This window comes from Pogoniulus pusillus, chromosome 10 (genome assembly GCF_015220805.1).
Source record: "Pogoniulus pusillus isolate bPogPus1 chromosome 10, bPogPus1.pri, whole genome shotgun sequence".
Taxonomy (NCBI): Eukaryota; Metazoa; Chordata; class Aves; order Piciformes; family Lybiidae; genus Pogoniulus; species Pogoniulus pusillus.
The window spans coordinates 5,783,549-5,804,931 of NC_087273.1; the positions used below are offsets into that span (position 1 = coordinate 5,783,549).

General features: G+C 46.8%; 1 protein-coding gene and 1 long non-coding RNA gene across 9 annotated transcripts in view; one reads left to right on the top strand and one right to left on the bottom strand.

The window, feature by feature from the left end:
• Positions 1-9,400, top strand: part of LOC135178623 (uncharacterized) — a 15,858-nt gene extending 6,458 nt beyond the window's left edge. For both annotated transcript variants that reach the window (XR_010303645.1, XR_010303644.1), the window contains exons 3-4: positions 916-1,049; positions 8,297-9,400. This is a non-coding gene — a long non-coding RNA (uncharacterized LOC135178623). The remainder of the gene's footprint in view (positions 1-915; positions 1,050-8,296) is intronic.
• Positions 9,401-10,448: 1,048 nt separating this feature from the next.
• The window catches only part of BMP3 (bone morphogenetic protein 3), a 157,336-nt gene continuing 146,401 nt past the window's right edge, over positions 10,449-21,383 (bottom strand). For 4 of the 7 annotated variants that reach the window (XM_064149637.1, XM_064149635.1, XM_064149638.1 and 1 more), the window contains exons 6-7: positions 16,653-17,563; positions 10,449-12,647 (exon numbers count right to left, since the gene is read on the bottom strand). In XM_064149637.1, the coding sequence (XP_064005707.1) occupies positions 12,456-12,647; positions 16,653-17,563 (1,103 nt within the window). In that variant the 3' untranslated portion in view covers positions 10,449-12,455. The remainder of the gene's footprint in view (positions 12,648-16,652; positions 17,564-21,383) is intronic. The other 3 variants (XR_010303643.1, XR_010303641.1, XR_010303642.1) reach the window with 3 other exon arrangements.

The window sequence follows — 21,383 nt, forward strand, 5'->3', positions numbered from 1 at the left end:
ACCTTTAGTCAAAAGCCATTTTAAAGTGATACTGGACCTGGGGCTTTTACAGACTGACAATTTCCATTTCCCAGACAGGGGCTTCACAAAGTCACCAAGTTCTTTGGTCTCCTGACTGTAAGTGTAAGTAAAAGCTTCAGCCTGTGTCTCTGTATCTAGTGCTGCTGCCAGTCCCCAGGGGAGCCTGCTTTGGCAGGGGAGCTGGAGTCGAAGAAGAGAGCAAATGGCCTCGCATTGTGCAAGGAAAAGTCTAGATTGGACATTAGTTAGAAAAGGCTTTAAGAGTGGTCAGGGTTTGGAGCAGGCTGCCCAGGGAGGTGGTGATGTCACCATCCCTGGAGGTGTTAAATGTGTAGACATGGCACTTTGGGACATGGTTTAGTGGGTATGGTGGTGATAGGTTGATGGTTGGACTTGATGGTCTTAAAGGTCTTTTCCAGTTAAAACAATTCAATTCCATGATCTTCAGAAGTGTCTTCCAACCCCTACTATGCTATGATTCTGTGATTAGGTAGCATCTTACCTTTCAAAGCTGCCATTACTATTTATCAACTGCTGCAATGTCATCTTGATTCTGTTTGAACACAGCTTTGACGTCAGCAGTCACTCTGCCACATTCAGTAGACAACAGCTAAGCAATCCTTGTGCCCACTGCACAATGTGCCTTGATTGCAAAATCCCAACTTCTGGCCACAAAAGCCGCAGGAAAAACCCTCTGAGCTCTCACTGTACAGGTCTGTTTGTAGAAGAGAAGTTTGGTTAAGCATGGTACCATCCACCAGATTGTTCAGGTTTCCAGGTGCGGGGTGTTCTGCTCAGCATTTACAATGAAATGCCACCCTGTGGGTTTTGTAGGGACTGCAGCGCTGTCATCTGACACTGCAGGTTGTTCCCTGTTCCTGTTTGTCTTCACAGGGAGACAAAGGATGAACAACGTTCAGTGGAAAGCAGCTCTCCGGGTGTCAGGTGAAGAGGAGCACTTCCCCAGAGCAGCAGTGAGCCATACAGAAGTGTATCCAGTGACTTCATGAGAACAGTGCATTTCCCTGGTAAACACTTACTGCTGTACCAGCAGCGGCTTCCCAAAGGTGTCAGGCATCTGTTTGGTGTTAGGCACAAGTCCTGCAAGACAACTTCTGCCTCTGATAGTTTGCACAGAGACAACAAGGAAATGATGAATGTTTCATGAAGAGCCCTTCTGTGCAGTGGAGCTACTTTGCTATTTACAGGGTTTGGGATGGTAAGTGGGAGGCAGCTGAAGAGACAGCAGTGGGAACTGGAGGTGGCAGGAGAAAAGATGCAGCAGACTTGAAGACAAGGCCAGGGCACAACGGCAGAGATCTGCAAGGTGGGAATATGAGGACGGGGTGTGGGGGGGTGTAGCCTATGGTGTAGCACTTAGTACTTTGAGGGGCCTCTGGTAGCACTCAGGAGGCAAAAGAATTCAGAGGCAGGAAAGGCAGGAACTTGAGCTGTGTAACATTGGCTTTTGACTGCAAATAGTTAATTGGACTTGCCCCTTGCATTTTTCTCCCTAAAGGCTGAGCTATGTTTTCTAGAGTCCAACTCTCCTAACAAAGAAATCCTGCTCCTGCAAGATTATCTTGCTCCTTTCTGTCCTGCTGCCTCTGATTTTGAGACCACTCCCTCCCCCATTCTGTTCTATTTTGCTCTTTACCTTCAAAATTTGCATATACTCTGCTGTATTTCTCTCCTGCTACTGCTCTACCCTTTTATAGTCATCCTTCTTTCCTGAAGACTCTAAAGCCTTGACTGTCTGCTGTGACTGGGATAAAACCCAAATTGCCAGGGGAGGTCAGTTGCCAGTGGTAACTGAACACACAGCAGATGTGACTCTTGAGTGGCTGGATGGGAGATGTCCACTGTAATCTCCATGGATCCCTCAGATCAAGCTAGAAATGCACAGCTCAGGCCATTGCTTGAACTGTGCTTCAGGTATGGCCATTTCTGGCCATCACTGATCTTGTGCTTCCCCAGCTCATGTAACTCCCTGGCTTGACCTTGAACCTGTCTTATCTTTATGGTCAGACTAGGTGGTCCATGACCCATGGCTGACCTCTGTTGCTGTGCTGGCTCTCTCCGGCTCCGTTGTTTGGGTGCCATGGTGCTGTCAGCGAGGTCTCTGTCTGCTTCAATGTCACCCTGATCCAAGCCTGCCAGCCCTGGTGGGGCAGCCCCACTTCCCCTTGCTGCCAGGGGCTGCAGACAGCTCTCAGGGGCACGAGTGAAAAAGCAGTTTCTTTCTTCCAGGGTACATTTCCACTGAACTTTTGCCCTTGCATGAATAATCAGAGCGTTAAGGTTGAAACATGACCTAGAAAGCTAATAACCACACCGGGTAGGAATAAGAAATGGAAAACCGACACCACCTTCTTTCTGGCACTGTCCCAAGAATGTGCAATGCCTATGTCTTAAACTCACGTTCCACTGTTTTAGAGGTGATGTGGCATCCCTTGTGTGCTTAGACTTTAGGGTATGAGAGCTTTGTTTCCACTGGTTACCTTAACTCTAGAAGTTTGTTTCATTTGCCACAAGCTTCTGTCTCATTTGGGACCTACCGAGACAGAGGAGGCACTCTGAAATCTGAGGATGGTTGTGGTGCAGCTTGAGGAGATTCATGAGAGTGCCCAGATCAAAATGCTGGCTCTAGACCAGTGTTCACTGGTAGAAAAGACAGAGGAGATGCCACAGGACTCCTCTTGGTGCAGATGACATGATAAAATTCCATGGAAACGTGAGGAAAGCTTTTTTTTGCTGTGAGCATGATGGAATGCTGGAAGAGGCTGCCCAGGGGGGTTGTGGAGTCTCCCTCTCTGGAGATATTCAAAACCCGCCTGCATGCATTCCTGTATGATCTGGTATAGGTGATCCTGCTCTGGCAGGGGGCTTGGACTGGATTATATTTCGAGGTCACTTCCAGCCCCTAACATTCTGTCATTCACTAGGTGGTGCCCACCAAGCTCCCTAGGGAGCAGTGCCAGCCTGCTCAGCAGCAGCCAAAACACTGCTGTGTTTTCAGCACTGCTCTAGCTACAGGTAGAAAACCTGTGAGGGCTATTCTGGGGAAAGGAGCCCAGCCAGGCTCCTGAAATTTAACTGGCTTTGGAATATTCAAAAAGCTTACTTGAAAAAAAAACCCAACAAAACAACCCCAAACAACCCAGAAAACAACCAAGCAGTTCTGCTGAGCACTTTGTGCTGCTAGTGAAGAGTTATAAAATCATACAATCAACCAGGTTGGAAGAGACCTCCAAGCTCATCCAGCCCAACCTAGCACCCAGCCCTGTCTAGTCAACCAGACCATGGCACTAAGTGCCCCAGCCAGGCTTTGCTTCAACACCTCCAGGGATGGCGACTCCCTGGGCAGCCCATTCCAATGCCAATCACTCTCTCTGCCAACAACTTCCTCCTAACATCCAGCCTACACCTCCCCTGGCAGAGCTTGAGACTGCGTCCCCTTGCTCTGTTGCTGGCTGCCTGGCAGAAGAGACCAACCCCCACATGGCTGCAGCCTCCCTTCATGCAGGACAAAGCGAGAACAGGATGTTCCCAGCTCTTTGGCCACCTTCTTTTACATCATTTTGGCTGTGCAAATTGAATTTGTCCTTCAGCTTGAACCCTTGTGAAGCGTCCTAAATTAAAACATGAGTGCCAGACACAATAACTTTGTATTAGGCATAGGGAACTGAGAAATCTGATCTGTGGAGTGCCAGCACAGTAGCACAGCTGGCTTTGTTTCACTGACTTGGCTGCTGCTTCACAAAGTTAACACCCTGGATCAGAATTCATCCTGTCTGCTGAGTGGAACCACAACCATGTATCTATCTTTAATCATTAAGAATATTCCTAATGAGCTTTGAAGAGCTGTTCTAATATGACAGCAGGTAATTATTCTGACTTTTGAATAGGTGGCAAATATTTTAAAGCAGACTTTTAAGTGGTTTCCATAGCAACCATTCCTCATGAGAAATTGATAAATCATAGAATCAGTCAGGGTTGGAAGAGACCACAAGGAGCAGCCAGTTCTAACCCCACTGCCATGCCCAGAGACACCCTACCCTAGAGCAGGCTGCACACAGCCTCAGCCAGCCTGGCCTTAAACACTTTCAGGGATGGGGCCTCAACCACTTTCCTGGGCAACCCATTCCAGCCTCTCACCACTCTCATGCTCAACAACTTTCTCCTCACATCCCACCTCTTTCAGTCTGTGCTCATAGCAGAGCTGCTGCAGCCCTCTGAGCATCCTCATGGCCCTGCTCTGGACACACTCCAGCATCTCTACATCCCTCTTGTAATAGAGGCTTCAGAACTGGATGCAGTACTCCAGGTGGGGTCTCAGCAGAGCAGAGGGGGAGAACTCAGACCAGCTTTGCACTATTAAAGACATTGGTTTAGGCCAGTCCTAAATGTTGACAGATTTCAGGTTGCCCCCAGCCTCTCTTTAAGTTCTCATCTTTTCCTACTCCACTGTGAGACAACTGTTGTTTTTTTTTGATCCAGGTATTGAAATAAGCAAACCCAGGTTTTATTCTTAATGCCACAAATAAGAGAATGCAGCAATGAGTTCAGTCCACATTTAGGTAACATCCCAGAAAGATGCAGGATCTATGGAAGTGCAACCACTCCTCAGAGAAACACTGTACTGTCTGGCACATCCAGTGTACCTTGCTCAGATCTGAGTATAGGGCTTTTATTTAGGGCTTGGGTCCACAGTCAGGATGCTTCTTTAATAATACAATTCCTTGGGGAATTTATGACACTACCTCCTGGTTTTGCTAAGAACTGCAGGGGGTTTTGGTGGGTGCAGAGGAGCAACAAAATCCATGGGAGTTTTCTTATTGACACCAGTGATGTCGTTACTGTAGACCAGCCCCAGGAAAGTACATTTAACTTGTATTAAATCTCCCTCTTTCAGGTGCCCATTTCCTTCCTCCTTGCAATCATCATGCTCCAGCTATGGCTGGACAGAGTTCTTCTCACAGAGCAGCATTGTGGTTGCACTCTGCCCTCACCACTGTTGTTTGAGGACTCACAGGGTCCGTTTTAAAAAGTCCTTGCAGCAGTCAGTGAGATGCTGGAGAGCTGCTTTAGGTCTGGGCTGAGACTGTGGAGCCAGAGTAGAGGACCCTTGCTGCATGCTGCAGGAGACTCTGGGCAGCTGAGGAGATTTGGCTGTTCCCCAGGATGCCTCTGCTGGGGTGGATACCCAGCACTCCAGACACATGAACCAGAACCACAGAATTGGTTTGGTTGGAAAAGACCTTTAATATGGAGTCCAACTATTAACCCAACACTGCTGCTGCTGGATCATGTCCCTCAGCACCACATCTCTGCTTCTCTGAAACGCCTCCAGGGATGGGCATTTGACCACCTACCTGGGCAGCCTGTGCCAGGCTTTGAGAATCCTTTCAGGGAAGTTTCTTCTCATATCCAACCTAAACCTCCCCTGGGACAACTTAAGGCCATTTCCTCTCATCCTGTCACTTGTTACTGGGGAGAAGTGGCCAAGCCCTACCTGTCTTCCACCTCCTTTCAAGGAGTTGTAAAGAGCAATGAGGCCTCCCCTGAGCCTTCAGACGAAACAATCCTAAGTCCCTTAGCTGCTCATCACAGAACCCTTGCACGCAACCTTTCACTACCTTTGTCTGGACCTGCTCCGGCACCTCCATGCCTTTCTTGTAGTGAGGGCCCTCAAAACTGAATATCAAACCAGAAACAACTTAAGAGCGATGGAAATTAAGAGGGCTCCAGTATGGCTTGCACAACAAAAATTGCTGCAGCCAGCACGATACCATCTTCTTTCAAGTTACTGCTTTGTTGTTGTGAGGCTGGAATAAAGGAAAGGCAGAGTGCCCAGGACAACACAGCAAATTTATCTCTAGAAGGGCAAGGAAATGCATTTAAATAATTCTGTGGTGCAGCACAGTTGAATTTCACAGAGCTCAGTCTATGACAGTAAGAAATCAAGACATGAGACACCTGTTGCAGATGGCCCAGCTCCTTGTTGGGCACATGTATAGGTCAGGGAGGAGTGGGTATCAGTTACAGGTGGACAGTCCAGCTGACAGAACAGATCTTCAAAGGCTTTGGAGGCAAATGCAGTGAGCACACATCTGACACCTTTATGTCTGTGCAGTAACATGGGATGGCTTCAAGTGACTAATGTCCAAACAGCAGAAGCTCATACAGCTTCAGCAGACATTCACAATGTTGTCTTTAAATTCACAATGTTATTTTCAAGGTTTTGAGGCTGATCCATTTCTGTGAATTCAATTTCTGACTTTCAGGCAAAGGCAGAAGAGCATATTCCAGGAAGAGCCAAGGTTAGTAAACTGCAGAAAAGAAACCAGGAAACATAACCTCCAGTGATGGTTTCTGGTGCTGATTTGTCAGCTGTTGTTTTGATTTCTGCCTTGATAGGGATTTCATTGCTCCATACCAAGAAAACCTGTCTGTTGTGCTGGGCAGGTGCTTATCTGGAACAACTAGATGATTGCTGAGGAGATGTTCAGGTGCCTTACCCATTTGGTTTTATTTGCAGGCTTGGTGGGTGAAAGACATTACCTTGGGTCTCTTCTTGGGTGCTAAGAGTAGGTTTGGTTCATTACTCCATGGTTAGGGGACCTCTCTGCATTACCTTCTCAAGAATTAGAGCCTTTCCTAGAACCAGGCATAGAATCACAAGTGCAGGACCACAGTGACATTGAGTCAGCTTTTCATCACATGCCTCTTTACCCATTCAGCAAGTGCTCTCTGGCCAGTCTGGAGGCACTTCACCAACACGCAGCCTGCAGCCTGAGAGCAAAGCAGTGCTACAGCCACGCACTTCACAGCTTTGGACAACCCCAGCTCAGTGCCCACCTCTTTAAATGTGCCACAATCAAATCCACACTCTACCAGAAGGCTGTTTAAAGACAAAAGTGTCTTGACAAGGACAAAAGCAAGTAGCTCAGTATTTGCAGCTTGTACACTGCAGTTACTGTAATGCACTCTTCCTGCATCATCACGTGGGCAACAATCTGTGTCCCCATGGAGCTGTCCTCTCTTGTTTGTGCAGGATAGGCCCTGCCTGCTCCATTAGAAGCACTGTTTTTATCAGTGCATCACTCACTGAGAAAGTTACTTCTGTGTCTTGCTGCTGGTCACTGGAACCAGCTCAGAAAACAGCAGTTCTTCTAACATGTGTGCCCACTCAGCTGCCTTCACAATGCCAGCAAGGATCCAGAGGGTGTGTTAAATATAACCTTGGGCTCTGGTACAGAAATGCCTCACACATCACAGCCTGCATGCCAGTGGCACTGCACTTTCTAATGCACTGAGTCATGTTAGAAAGTATTTTGCTTTTATTGAAAAGCACCCTGCAAATGCATACACTAAGAGCTGAGGCTCACTGCAGCCTGTGGGTGACAGAGGAGATCTTTGCTGTTACTTCCCATGCCTCACCAGGGCTTGGCTGGTAGCCACCAGCACCTTTTGTTTTGCTGCAGGTTTTGGCTGCACAGCTGCTGCAGGAGCCAATGGTCAGAAAATGATGCAATCTTAGAATGGTTTGCGTTGGAAATGGCCTTAAACATCATCTAGTTCCAACCCTGCTTCTATGGGCAGGGACCAGGTTGCTCAAAGCCTCAACTAGTCTGGTCTTAAACTTCCAGGGATGAGGCTCCTCAACTTCTCTGGACAATTCCTTCCACTTTCTCACTACCTTCATATTAAGGAACAACTTCTTCGTGTCCAACTTAAAGCTACCTTACTCTAGTTTAAACCCATTGCTGCTACTGCCATCTGGTGGCGGAAAGGCGACACTGCAGCTGTCACCAGTGTCATGAGACTTGACATCCAATCCAAGCTAAATCTAGCTAGTCAGAGAGCAGGAGAACAACAGGGGTTAAGAGTCACTCCGCTCCTCTGCTCCCTCCCGCTCGGCTACTTCCTCCTCGGCTCTCCTCGGGCTCGACTCCTTGGCGTATGTGTAACAGGGCGGTGCTCTTAAGACGCGTGTGCAGAGTCCATAGCAACGCTTGCAGGGTGCAAGCCCCAACTCGTTAAGGACTGGCCCCATTGCAGCACTGCTTTCGATCTTCTAAAATCCTCTAGGATATAGTGGACAGAGTCTTTTCATTTTTTTTTTTAATCCTTTTTTGTTTCCTTTTTAACTCTAAACGAATACAAACTTTTAGTATCTGTAAAAAAAAATAAAAGCCTTCTGTCTAACTCCTCACACTAATAGCTACAAGTTTAAATAATTTTTACTCTCTACCCCTCACCGACTCCCAAGAATTTTCAGGTATTCAGGACGTTTAGAGAAGAGGCAGCAGCGCCGAGGCCTGACGTGCCGGCAGACATCGCTGCAGTGCGGACGATTAAACACAAGGCGGCAGCACTGAGGGGGCGGCGCATACTGCTACAGCGCTGCAGTGCGGACGATTAAACACAAGGCGGCAGCACTAACGGGGCGGCGCATGCTGCTACAGCGCTGCAGTGTCCACAATTAAACACAAGGCGGCAGCACTGAGCGAGCACGGAGGAGGCATCTCCCGCCCCTCTATGTGCGGGCAGCAGCTCAGCTGGGCTCAGTTTAGACTTTTTCCTATTTAACAATAATAGTAATAAAAACCGCGCAAAGGGAAACGCACTGTGGTTTAATTTATACACATACACGTTATTTTTATATTTAAAATGCCTATGTGGCTCTACTTAGGCTTTTAATGCTATTCTAAAAGCCTTTATATAACAGAGGCAATACAGCCCCCTTCTCTAAGGCAGCACTCCCATCTGCGGTTGGATGACCTCCTCCCACCGACCCGTCCTTGGAAAGCTAGAAAGCTACTTTCTCAGCTGCTCTGTGTTTGGGAAGGTGTAGTCTGGCTCTATTCTAAAGCAGGAATGTGTTTTAATCCTAGCCTAGAGTGTCACAGAGGAAAAATCCAGCCCTCAAGGGCTACTGAGCAGCTTCCACCTTTATACTCAGAACAAGAGATGCATGCCTCAAAAACACTCTGAAGGAAACGATTTAGGTAATAAAAGTGTTGCCCATCACCAGTCAGCTCACTTTCAACAAGAAAAGGGGATGTCTTAGCACAAAACTGAGGTTGCCTTATCAGGCTCTAAGAAATCTGTTTTGGTCTAAGCTCTCTACAAATTGGAGATTACATTATTAGGTTTATTAGAATCACAGAATGAAGCAGGTTGGAAGAGACCTGCAAGCTCATCCAGTCCAACCTATCACCTAGCCATATCCAATCAACTGGACCATGGCACTAAGTGCCTCATCCAGGCTTTTCTTGTTTGAGCTTGTGTGGTTTTTCAGTCAGTATCCATTGTCAGGCTGAATTGTATGAACTTACCTGTGTAGCTCTTAATAAAAGACAACTATTGAAAACCACTGCATCTGTTTATGCTTGCAGGGACTGATGTCTGCTGCCAATTCAAGGCTGCTTCCAGCTTAGCCAATGGCATTCTCCACCTGTCCTAACAATATCAGGCCCAGGAACAGACCCAAGGGTACGGGCAGCCCAAGCACATCACTGTTTCACTGTTTCTGTTTGTCCTTGTAAGTTAAGACAGGAGCCCATGCAGCTCCACATTAGAGATGTGAGCTCTTTTTCATTACCAGCACAGCCGTGAAAAGCTCTTGCTTGTCTCTGTCTTGTCTTTTCAGCCATGAGAAAAGCAGGGGTGTTTTCCTCCCATCATTTGGACACAGTCTGTCGTTTCTCCTCATTATGGAAATGGATCAAATGAGTCTTGATCTAAATGTACACAGCTTCGCACCTTGTGCTTGGTTTTGGTGTATCCTATATGCTGAGATAGCATTTGGCCACTCTAGCAATGGAGACATTTCCAGGCAATAGACTCTTGAGGGCAATGCACTGCTACAGAGCTCTTGGAATCCTAACCTGCATCAATCAGGTCAGCTGTGCCAATTAGTGTGACTTAATTTGAGCCAGTAAAGATGTATCTGGTGGCATTCCTTGGGAACCTGACTGCAGAGGTATGCTGTTGCAGCAGGGTAAGGCAAAGGGCCACAAGGATAACTTAACAGAACACTGGGACAGGCTCCCCAGAGGGGCTGTGGAGTCTCCTTCTCTGGAGACTTTCAAGGCCTGTCTGGATGCATTCCTCTGTGATGTGAGCTGCTTGTATGGTCCTGCTCTGGCAGGGGGGTTGGACTCGATGATCTCTTTGGGTCCCTTCCAACTCCTGACATCCTCTGAACTTGCATCTAGGATTAATTGGTGTTTAACTCCCATCAGCTTCCACTGAGACTTTGTGCAGTAAAAAAGTGATGCCTGAAGAGATCTCTTAGGTTATTTCACCTCCACACCTCTCCCACCTTTGCACATTACCCAGACTGGTAAACAGCATGGCACCAGTGACCAAATACCCACCCACCCCCCCCAGAAAAAAACAAACCAAACCAAAAAGATATCAACAACTGAGTTTAAACTAGCATTAAACAACTAGGAAGCTGCAAAAGGGCACATGCATAGGAAAAAACATTGTCACCTTCAATATGCTATGGAAAATAGACTCCAAAGTAGATTTTAACTCTGATGGTAATGGGGAATGAATTTATTCCCTATGAATACTTTAAAGACACCATTTCAGAGATGCAGTTACACAGGCAACTTATCTTTACTCTGAGTGCAAACCGAAGCGTTGCCTTGACCAGCTGTTGAAGGTTAAGGGATAGGAAGAGTTAATTGGTATAAACATAATGAAAAGTCCTCCAGAGGCTAGAGAGCCCCAGGGAGGACAGGCAGCTTGTCCCAGGACATTGTAATCTGTTATTCTATTCTGTGTTCCTCTATCTCTCTATTTCAGGGAGCGCACAGCCAATTCTGGCTCTCTTTCTCTCTTCTCTCTGCCCAGGCCATGTGCCATTATCTGGCTCTGTAGGGGAGAGGCCTTCTGGCCTTGGCTGGAAGCTATGCCAGCTGGGCCTGTTGATGCCTGTAGTAGGCCTAGGCCTAGTGGGGGGGTGGGCAGTTCAGACTTACTCATAGACCTGCTGAGGCTGCATGGAGGGAAGGTTTATGGAAGGCTCTGGAAGGTCTTGACCTTGTAGGCCCATGTAGAGAGCTGGGCCTGATTTGTGCCTGTATGCCTTTTACGTGAATTCCTTTTTTACATATACACCTGTGAACAGAATTTCCATTTAAACCTCCCATCCAGAGTGGAGCATTTTTACTTTGCTCCTTGGGAAGGGGTAGAATACCTTTTCTGTCCTTTTGCTCTGCGCAGCTCCTGGCTCAAAACCTAGGGCAGCAGCCACAAGTACTTTATGAAGCATCATCCTTCTATAGATTGTGTTGCTGGAAACGGTATTGGGGTTGTGTCAACATTCACAGCTGTGCCTGAGATTCCAGATATGTTTTCTGTCCTGCCTGTCGTTTTTCCCAACGACTGTTTAAAAGAAATCATAGAAACAAATCTGATTTTCAGAGTAGAAGTGAACCAAGGAAAAAAGAAAAGAAACAAGAATCTACTATTTGATTAATGTAGCAATCAAACCTTGCCAACCAGAGGCAGTTTCGATCAAACAATTCTAGTGAAGGCCTACAGAAGAGAGCTGTGCACCAAATAACTTCACGTCAGGAATCGACTAACTGTGATTTACTCAGGCTGTTTGCCACTGTGCTCTACAATAGGTGCTGAGAATAAGCTGCTCAGACACTTTGCCCAATGTGGTATTTTCATACCCTTGACCTGCTGAGTTTCCGCAGCGGCATGAAATAAAAGTCTTGGCTTTTGGGGTACCACAATTCCACAGGCAGCAGTGATGTGTTCTGTGTTCTTCCAGCAGGGGGTACAGGCATCTACCAAGCTGAATTACAAAGACTATGCCAATGCAAATGAATACACACATGCGGTTGGTGACGTGTCGTACCAAGCAGATATATGTCTAAGATGGATTAGTTAAGGCTCTCAGAATGTCAGATTTTAGTTCCTTGCTGCACTACTCAATGACCTAAGGCAGAAAGCTGAGCTTTAAAATGGAGAATAGTGTCTTTCTAATCTGCCTCTTACCAGTCACAAGAAGAGAGACACAAATTAACAGCTAATGCTGCTTCCAAAGTCTTGTACAAAAATAGATCACTACATCCTTCCAGCAGTCTCAAAAATCTTGAGGTCTTCTGCAGATTCCTCTTTCATCTCTTGACTCTGACAGAAACAGTCAGTCTCCACTGCCAAGACTCATGCCTTTCCAGATTTAGAGATGAATGAAGTTTGCATTCTCTTCTCTTGGAATCAGTGTTCAGAACCCAGTCCACTTCCATCCTCTTTGTTTGCATTTGCTTACTTTTTTTTTCTCTTTTTTTTTTTTGTCCAAAGGACATGCATTGACAGTGCAAATAAGAAGTAGATACCATGAAATGCACACACAACACCCCCAAATCTCCTCGGCATTTCAAAAGGGTCTCCTCGAGAGGTTATCTGCATGCACAGGATTCCACTGTCATGTTGGGGTACACCTTAAGAACCACGTTTTTATTTTCATCAAAAAATAAGATGCTAAGAGAAGACATTTTCTCAGGAACACAGCAAGGCTCAGGAATGCCTGGGACAACCCCAACAGCTCTCACGATGCTCTGAATGGTGGCGTGGTTGGATGGCTTCAAGGCCTGCAAAGGGAAACACAGAGCGTAAATGTAACTGCAGCCATGTTGAAAGGGACCCGTGCACCTCACAACCAAATGCACAGCTTGTGGGCTAGGGTGTTGGGCCTGTGGAACATGAGTGCAGCAGGAAAAGCTGAAGCATGAGAGAGAGAGGTGATTCTGTTGCTTTACTCTGCTTTGGTGAGACCTCACCTGCAATGCTGTGTCCAGGTCTGGAGCCCTCAATACAGGAAGGGCATGGACCTGATGGAGTGGGTGCAGAGGAGTGCCATGAGAATGATCAGGGGGTTGGAGCAGCTCTGCTATGAGGATGGGCTGAAGGAGCTGGGGTTGTTCAGCCTGGAGAGGACAAGGGTCCAGGGAGATCTTATAGCAGCCTTCCATGACCTGAAGTGGGCTACAAGAGGAATGGAGAGAGAATTTACAAAGGCCTGTGGTGATAAGACATGGGGCAATAGTTTCAAGCTGGAGAAGAGCAGATTTAGATTGGATGTTAGGAACAGGTTCTTTAATATGAGGGTGGTGGGACCCTGGAACAGGTTACCCAGGGAGGTGGTTGAGGTTCCATCCCTGGAGATCTTCAAGGTGAGGCTCAACAGGACTTTGGGCAACCTGATCTAGTTGATGATGTCCCAGCTGACTGCAGAGAGGTTGGACTGGGTGAGCTTTGGAGGTCTCCTCCAGCCCAGGTGAGTCTATGATTGTGTGAAAACATATAATGGTGAGAGACTGCAAGCACTTTACAGTGCTGTTACCCTTAGCTCTTGTGCAAGGTTGGGTTGTTTCACTCATTCTGTAGCAGACATCATCAGTGATAAGGCTGAGGAACTGAGCTCCCTCAAAGTCTGCTGCATTTGTACTCAGGTAAATAGGAAAACATTTTCCTGTGATATGAGCAATAAGGAAACCTGCCCAGTGAGGTAACTGTGTTTGTTCAGACAAACCTAGAATGCATTAACACACTCACAAAAATAAACCAGGTACATTCTGTCACTGTATGAGAAAGGAAGCACTGACTTGAAGTCTGTGAAATGCCTATGGCATCCAAGGTGCACTCTTGAGCACGCCCAGCTTTGGCATAACTCTGCTTCTGCCAGTGAGAATTTAGCTGTGACTAGAGAAAAATCGAGGCTGTGCCCTCAGAGAGAAGAATCCCCCTGCTGGAGTAATGAGCTGGCACAATACCCTGCACAAGGGAAGCAAGTTAGGCCATTGCCTGCAGCTGCCTACACTCTGGTCACGATAAGCAGGCAGAGATTTTCTGTAGAAGGGGAGAAGTTGGAGGCTGAGAGGAGCGGCAGGAGGGAAGAACGCCAAGCTGAGCCCAAACTGCCAAATCTGTGAGTGAGTCCAGCTGTGGCTCAGGCTGCACCTGCTAAGCTGCACACGTTCTCGGGAGACTTGCTGCCCTGCTGAATCTCGTTAGGGATGCATCACCAGCAGGGCAAATGACGTCAGTGACAAACTTTCATTCCTGACCCAGGAGAGGCTCTGCTACAGCATGACCCAAGCCCAACACATGCGAGTTTGACAGCAGTCAAACCAGCTAATTGAAATCAGGGAAAGGGGAAAGCCAGAAAGTTTGGAGAGGGGGGGGGGGGGGGGGGGGGGGGGGGGAGGGAGAGGCACATCTGTTCTTAATTACCCAACAGGTTGTTTAGGAGCTCACCTTCAGCAAGGGAACATTATATACCCATAGGCACAGAGTAGTTCCTTATTGACTGATGGGTTTAGTATAATTATTGCAAACATGGTCTTATTGGTAGCACCAGAGAGTATGCATGGCTCAAGGTGGCTCTAGGACAGCTGCACTTTCCCCTGTCTTAGCTTTTCATTCCCTCTGGAAAACAAGGCCATTCTGGTGTATGCAACACACAAAAGGGGCAATGTGCATCACAACAGGCACAAAAATCCACCAGTTCCCATCAGGCAGCCTCACAATGGGTTTCAGTAAGCTGCTCTCTTGACAAACTCAATCTCTCTGCAGTAGATCCCTTCCAACCCAAACCATTCTATGGTAAGTCCTAGATCCTGGGAGTTCATTGGTATCTTCACTACCATTTACTTCTTTTAAGAGCCAAAAGAGGCAGAGTCAACATCCTTAGGAAAAACGATCAGTTTCAGAATCATAAGAAGACATCTTCAAGCCTTTCTAAGAAGCTGCAACACATTTTCCACTCCCCCCCCCCCCCAAACATCAGAAACAGAGGAACTTAAATTATCCTTCAGCAGAACCACAGATTGCCTATTGCATACTTGACTCTTTGCTCTGTTTCTGTTGTTATATTGACAGTAGTTTGAAGCCATAGAATCATAGAATGGGCTGGGCTGGAAAGGACCTGCAAAGCTCATCCAGTCCAACCTCCCTGCAGTCAGCAGGAACATCCTCCACTAGATTAGGTTGCCCACAGCCCTGTCAAGCCTCACCTTGAATATCTCCAGGGCAGAGGTCTCAACCACCTCTCTGGGCAACCTGTTGCAGTGTTCCACCAACTTCATGCTGCAGAACTTGTTCCTAACATCCAATCTGAATCTGCTGTTCTTTAGTTTGAAGTCATATAGCAGGGTAGTAGCCCATAGTAGGTGTCTCATTTTAAGTGAAAAGATATTTTAGGGGCCAGGATCGGATGAGATGGAAACACTTTTTGTTTTTCACTCCACTGAAGTACTTGAACTCTTCTAATTTAAGAATCATGTATCAGTTTCTCCTAAACAAAAATCAGAGCAATACCCTTATTGCTGGGATGAAGAACTCAAGCTGCAAACTGGCAATGCTAACCTAATTATAAGTAGGATCCAGCAGGAATTTCTGTAGTTTGTGTGTCCTTAAAGTCAGAATGGAAAAGCCCAGGTCTGGCACTCTCACAATTTCTAACCTGTTTGCCAAGTGACAGATTTGACATCAACCAGAAAGCAAAGGCAATGTTTTCCAAGGCAATGACACTATCTCTTCCTGTTCCCTTGCATTTTCTCCTTTGATCTGGAACCTGAAAGCCTGCTACTGCACTTGAAGGTAATCAGGTGAGTCCTCTACCCCTTCAGAGTGAGGCTCCTGCCTTCCTCACCTTGCTTTCTCTGGGCTCCATGCCATTTGGTATATTTCTCCACCTGTCATTTTCAAAGGGTGGCTCCCTTGGGCCCTGAAGCTACTGAAATGCCACATAAATTCCAGAACAAACTGCTAAGGCAAGGAATAAAGACTCTGGAAAGCAAGGCTACAGTGAGACCGAAATTCCTACCTTTACTGACATTTTCTGCTGGCATCACTTGTGAGGTGCCCTCATTTCAGGTCAGCCCCAAATACTGCATCTTATTTCTGTGTTTTGGTAGACTCCAGGGGCACCCATGCTGCTGCTAATGACTCTGAGTATTTGATTTTGAAGAGCAGAGTTCATCTAAGTCACAGAGTTAGGAGTACACCAGCACACAGGCAACAAGCTTGCAAAAATCAGTGGATATTCAAAATACAGTTGTCTAGGATCCTGCTTGGTCTGCCATAGAAGTGGTTCATTTGACTCTTCTGCTTACACTTAGAGCATTTCAGCTACTCCTAGAGCTGCACCAGAGCCCACTGCCACTGTTATGCCTAGTGAGGCACACATTTTTCCTAGACAGTGCTGCACTGACTGGCCCCAGCTTGGTTCTGACAGCAGACTCCTCTGAGGCAAACTGGTTACTGTCTGATTTTCTGTATCTGGCTTGCATTATGTTTATTAACCAGGTTAATAACAGCCTCACACATCATAAGCACTCTTTTTTTATGGCATGAATTTTTTTATGGCAGTTGGGTTTCTTGACAAAAAACTAATACCAAGTAATAACTTTTAAAGTGCCTTTACAAGCCCATCTCCTTACTAGCTGTTCTGACTACTACTTCTTGCAGCACGAGACAGAGATAGCATCGCTTTACTAGACCTGACTGTGTAGTGTGTGACCTTTTACTGACCTAGGAAAGAAAATGCATAGTTTGCAGTAAAAGAAAGCATAAAGAGTAGGTAATTGCTGTACCTTTGGAATAGGGAATTGGCATTCCCCTGAGCAGTAATAGGCATCAAAGGATTTAGGGGAAATAATCCACTCGCTCCAGCCAATGTCTGCAAAATCCACCTTGAGATAGCGCCGGGTGCAGTACCTGGGTTCATTCCACTGCTTCCTCCTCGCCTTCTTCAGCGTTTGCTCGTCAAACTGCAGAGTCTGGCTCTTGTGGTGAGGATTCTTCCTCTGCTTTTTCTTACTCTTTGACCTCTCGGCTAGCTGCGGCTGGAGGGGTTTGTAGGGTTTTCTGTCTTCCCACCTCTCGTCCTCGCTGTACTGGTACTCAGCTCCAGGCAGCTCATTATTCTGCAATGGCAGCAGAATATTCGTGGAGCGCTTTTGCCGCCACTTCCCGAGGCTGCTCCTCACATGGTTTTCTGGCCTGGGAAAGACCCTTGCCAGGGGATGGCGGTGCCCTTGCAAACTAGAGACAACACTCTCTGGCTCTGAAATAGCAGAGTCATTGGCATAAATCAGAATGTAGGGTTCATAGCGGGAAGGTGCCCTTTTCCAGGGGTGCTGGCTGGTCAGATCCATTTTGACACTGATGAGGAGTTCATTGTTCCGTTTGGCTTCGTGCAGAAGCTGAGTGATATCCTTCCACTGCCAGGAAAGGACATCCTGGTAAGTAGCGGAGACGTTTATTAGGAAATGCCCCAGGCTCCGAGTCTGGTTCCCAACAGAAGGAAAGGTCCAAACTGAAAGATGCATCTGAATTCCTGGTTTCTCATGCCCATGACGAGAACAGCCTCTGGGCTGGGAGCAGTTCTGCATAGCATGCAGCAGGTCCCCAACGTAATAATACACCGAAGCTGACAAGACGTTTTCAGAGTCCGTGAGTGATGTCAAGTTAAAGACATACACCTCCTGGCTTTCAGGGCCACCTAGAAGAAGAAATACTTAGATAAGCATATAGGCATTTCAGAATGTTCCAGAGAAAGGACCAAGCACATTGCTTTTGAGGTTATACATTAAGGTCCCAGCAAATTTTCATGCTGTGGCACTCTTCAAGAAAATATCCAGGCTGAGAAAGTGGCCACCATAAATCACACATTTTCAGTCTGGTTTCCACATAATGCAAACCTCCATTCAGAAACACACGTTTCCTACTGCTCCTCTGCCTTAGGGAAACAAACTAGGTCCCAGGAACACAGCTTGATAACTGATGCACTACAGACTTTATCATCTGAAAATTCAAGTGATGCCACGGTAAGGTTTTGCTCTTGCTGTAAGATTCCCAATTCCCTTCCTCTGCAAATGCACTTAGGTGATGATGGCCGCTGAGACAATTGGGATGCCAATGAGATATCAACTGCACTGCACCATACCTTAGCCCAGACCTAGCTAAAGCTGGAGAAAGGCTCCCACTGGCTTCAGCAGGCTCTCGATTGCCTGTAAACAATCATTATCATATGGAGCCTCAGTTGGAAAGAAAATATTTGGTTCCCTACTAGCAGAGGCTCAACATGGCAGTGAGGAAGAGGAAAAACTTGGATCCAAATACAGCATGATTCTCAGTATTGTCACAAGCTTTCAAATATGCTGCTAGGTAGGTCACTCAAGCTCTGATTGCCAAGCTGGTCAATGTAAAAAGGGCCTAGGCAGTTCCTTTAAACCTTACAGTCAGTTCCCCTGTGATATGGGCCTCGTCTATAAGACAAGGACTCTGGGCCTGGCTTCTAAAGATGACAAAGAGGCTGTTAAAGAAAGACTCAAAGCCATGTAACATTTTGTACCACTACCCACATCAGGAAGCAAAACAGGCAAGCAAACATAGAAAGTGCTGCACACTTCAAAGGCTAAATGAAAAGACCAATGCAAATCCTGTGTTACAAAGGATTTTCCTCTTGGTATTAACCATTTCTCCAATCAGTAAGACAAATTTGATCCCTCAAGCAGACAGTGACCTTGGCATGCACAACTGGATCTTTGTGACCCTGAGTCCTTCACGATAGCAAGGTTAGAACTGGGCAAGAAGGAGAGTGTAAGGTTATTGACAACAGCCTAGCAGATGAAGAAGGAACGTGACTCGCCTCTGAAGATGTGAGCAGAAGAAACACCAGGACAGAATCACTGTTCAGTAATCTTTAAGGCTTGAATGTCAGCTCTGGAGAAAGACAATTCACTGTAATTACCTCAAGACACACAAGCTGGTCTGATAGCTTTTGGCTAAGTCAGACACTAATTGCAACCAAAGATTTCATTTAGAATAATCAGGCCTGGGAGTGCTTCAATTACACTGGGTAAATGTAGCCATTCTAGCTAGGATGTTTCATCAATTTTCATGCCAGTCAGATTTAGAAAGTATTTACTGACATAGACAAAGATAGGTGGACTGTGCTAAACCAACCCAAATAACCAAAAGAAAGCTGACCCAAAATGTCTTGGGTTTGGGGGTTGTAGTGGTAGCAAAACACAGTCTCTTGCCTGGATCATTCTTGAGGTCCTGTTCAGCCCTGACAATTCTGTGATCACATGAATTGCATCATTAGGGAGGGAAAAAAACCCCACACCAACAAACCAACCAATCAAACAAACAAAACCCAGCAAAACCCCACATATATTTTTCTCAGTGAAATATGGAAAGAGGAGGGCAAATAATTTATGGAAAATACACCTGTTTACTCATTTGGCCCAGTCTGATCACAGAATCATAGAATGGGCTGGGCTGGGTGGGACCTCCAAAAGTCATCCAGTTCAACCCCCCTTGCAGTCAGCAGGGGCATCCTTAACTAGACCAGGTGGATCACAGGATCACATATCATAGAATCACAGAATAGAATCAAGCAGGTTGGAAGAGACCTCCAAGCTCACCCAGTCCAACCTAGCACCCAGCCCTAGCCAGTCAACCAGACCATGGCACTAAGTGCCTCATCCAGGCTTTGCTTCAACACCTCCAGGGATGGTGACTCCACCACCTCCCTGGGCAGCCCATTCCAATGTCAATCACTCTCTCTGACAACAACTTCCTCCTAACATCAAGCCTAGATCTTCCCCAGCACAACTTGAGACTGTGTCCCCTTGTTCTGTTGCTGCTCGCCTGGGAGAAGAACCCAACCCCACCTGGCTCCAGCCTCCCTTGTGGTAGTTGCAGACAGCAATGAGCTCTGCCCCGAGCCTCCTCTTCTACAGGCTGCACACCCCCAGCTCCCTCAGCCTCTCCTCATAAGGTTTGTGTTCCAGGCCTCTCACCAGCTTCATTGCCCTTCTCTGGACATGTTCCAGTATCTCAACCTGTCTCTTGAATTCAGGATCCCAGAACTGGACACAGCACTCACGGTGCGACCTGACCAGTGTTGAGTATAGGGGAAGAACATGTGATTACCTAACAGCTGAAGCCCATGTATCAAACCTGTCCAGTTTCTAGCTGTTAATTATGCCTGAGGAACTCTTGTTAAATCTGATGTACTTCTAATTCCTCAAGCCAAACCCAACTGTTTATCAAATCTGCACCAAGCACACATGAGGACCTGACCTCTGCTTGGGCTGTAATCACTAATGTAAAGGTCAATATGCAATTCGTCAGTGTTAAGTATGTCCACCTGAGGAACCAGAATTGATGATGTCTCCTGAGTGCCTGTTAGAGAAGTTATCTGAGTCACTGTTTTGTGTTGAAGGACAGGTTTTCATTTCAAGTGAGAATTCCACTTCACAAATAGTTCCTGTTCTCAATCGCCGAATTAGAGTGGAACACAAAACAAGCTGCTTTTGTTTGTAAAGCAACCCTAGATGGCGTGAAACAGGCACAGGAGGAATATCTAGTTTTGATTAAAAGCAAACCCCAAGCAGCCCCTCTTGGTATGGGAACCCTGCAGCCAGAGGAAGAACTGGCAGCAGGTGGTGCTGTTTTCTCGCCGAACAACCTCTAGGCTAGAACTGCTCCGAAAAAGTCTTTGCAATTCATTCAGCCTGCAAAGTCATCCCGAAACCACTTAGTAGTGACCGGCACAGATGTGTATGGGTTTGCCGGCTTCTGGCTCACAAACCCCCAGCTGTGTGGCCTGGGTTGCTGTCACTGCTTAGGAAAACTGTGTCGAAGGTATTCATTGCATGACAGCAACACCTGACTTTCAGCTGTGAGCAATACCCTGGGTAAGTATTCCCCTGGCTATTATTTTGTTTAAATGACAGACATATCAAGGAAGGTTCAGCTCTGAAGTATCTACAACCCCCCCTCTTCTTCAGCAAAGTTCAGTTTCACGAAAATTAAACTTTACCATTATATCCAAGACAGAAACTGATGAATTAGCCAAGGCCAAATCTCTCTTGGCTTGAATGAAACCCAGACCCCAGTAATTCCAAGGCAAAGCTTGGACTGAGCCAGCATCAGTTTCTCAGTCTCCTGCACATGTGACAGCTGAGCTCTCTGGGGTGGGGAGAGAAGAGAGCTACAGTCTCTGCAGGCCTGAAGCAGGAAAGTCTTCACGCCAAGACAGGGTTTGCCATCACTTGCCATTTGCTAGGCAGAGATACCAGTTTATTTACTGCCAGCCCAGAGCAGAAAGAACCCAGCTCCCAGCACTGCAGCCTAATCTACAGGGGCATGGCCCAGGCTTCCTCACCTCCCTGCAGTAACACAGCGGAGTGCATTGCCTGTTACTGGCATTGAAAAGGTATCCTAAGAAAAAGCAGCAGGTCTGTGGAGGCTGACATCACGGGCATGAGCTGACTGACACCACCAGCATCACGTTACAAGGGGCATTT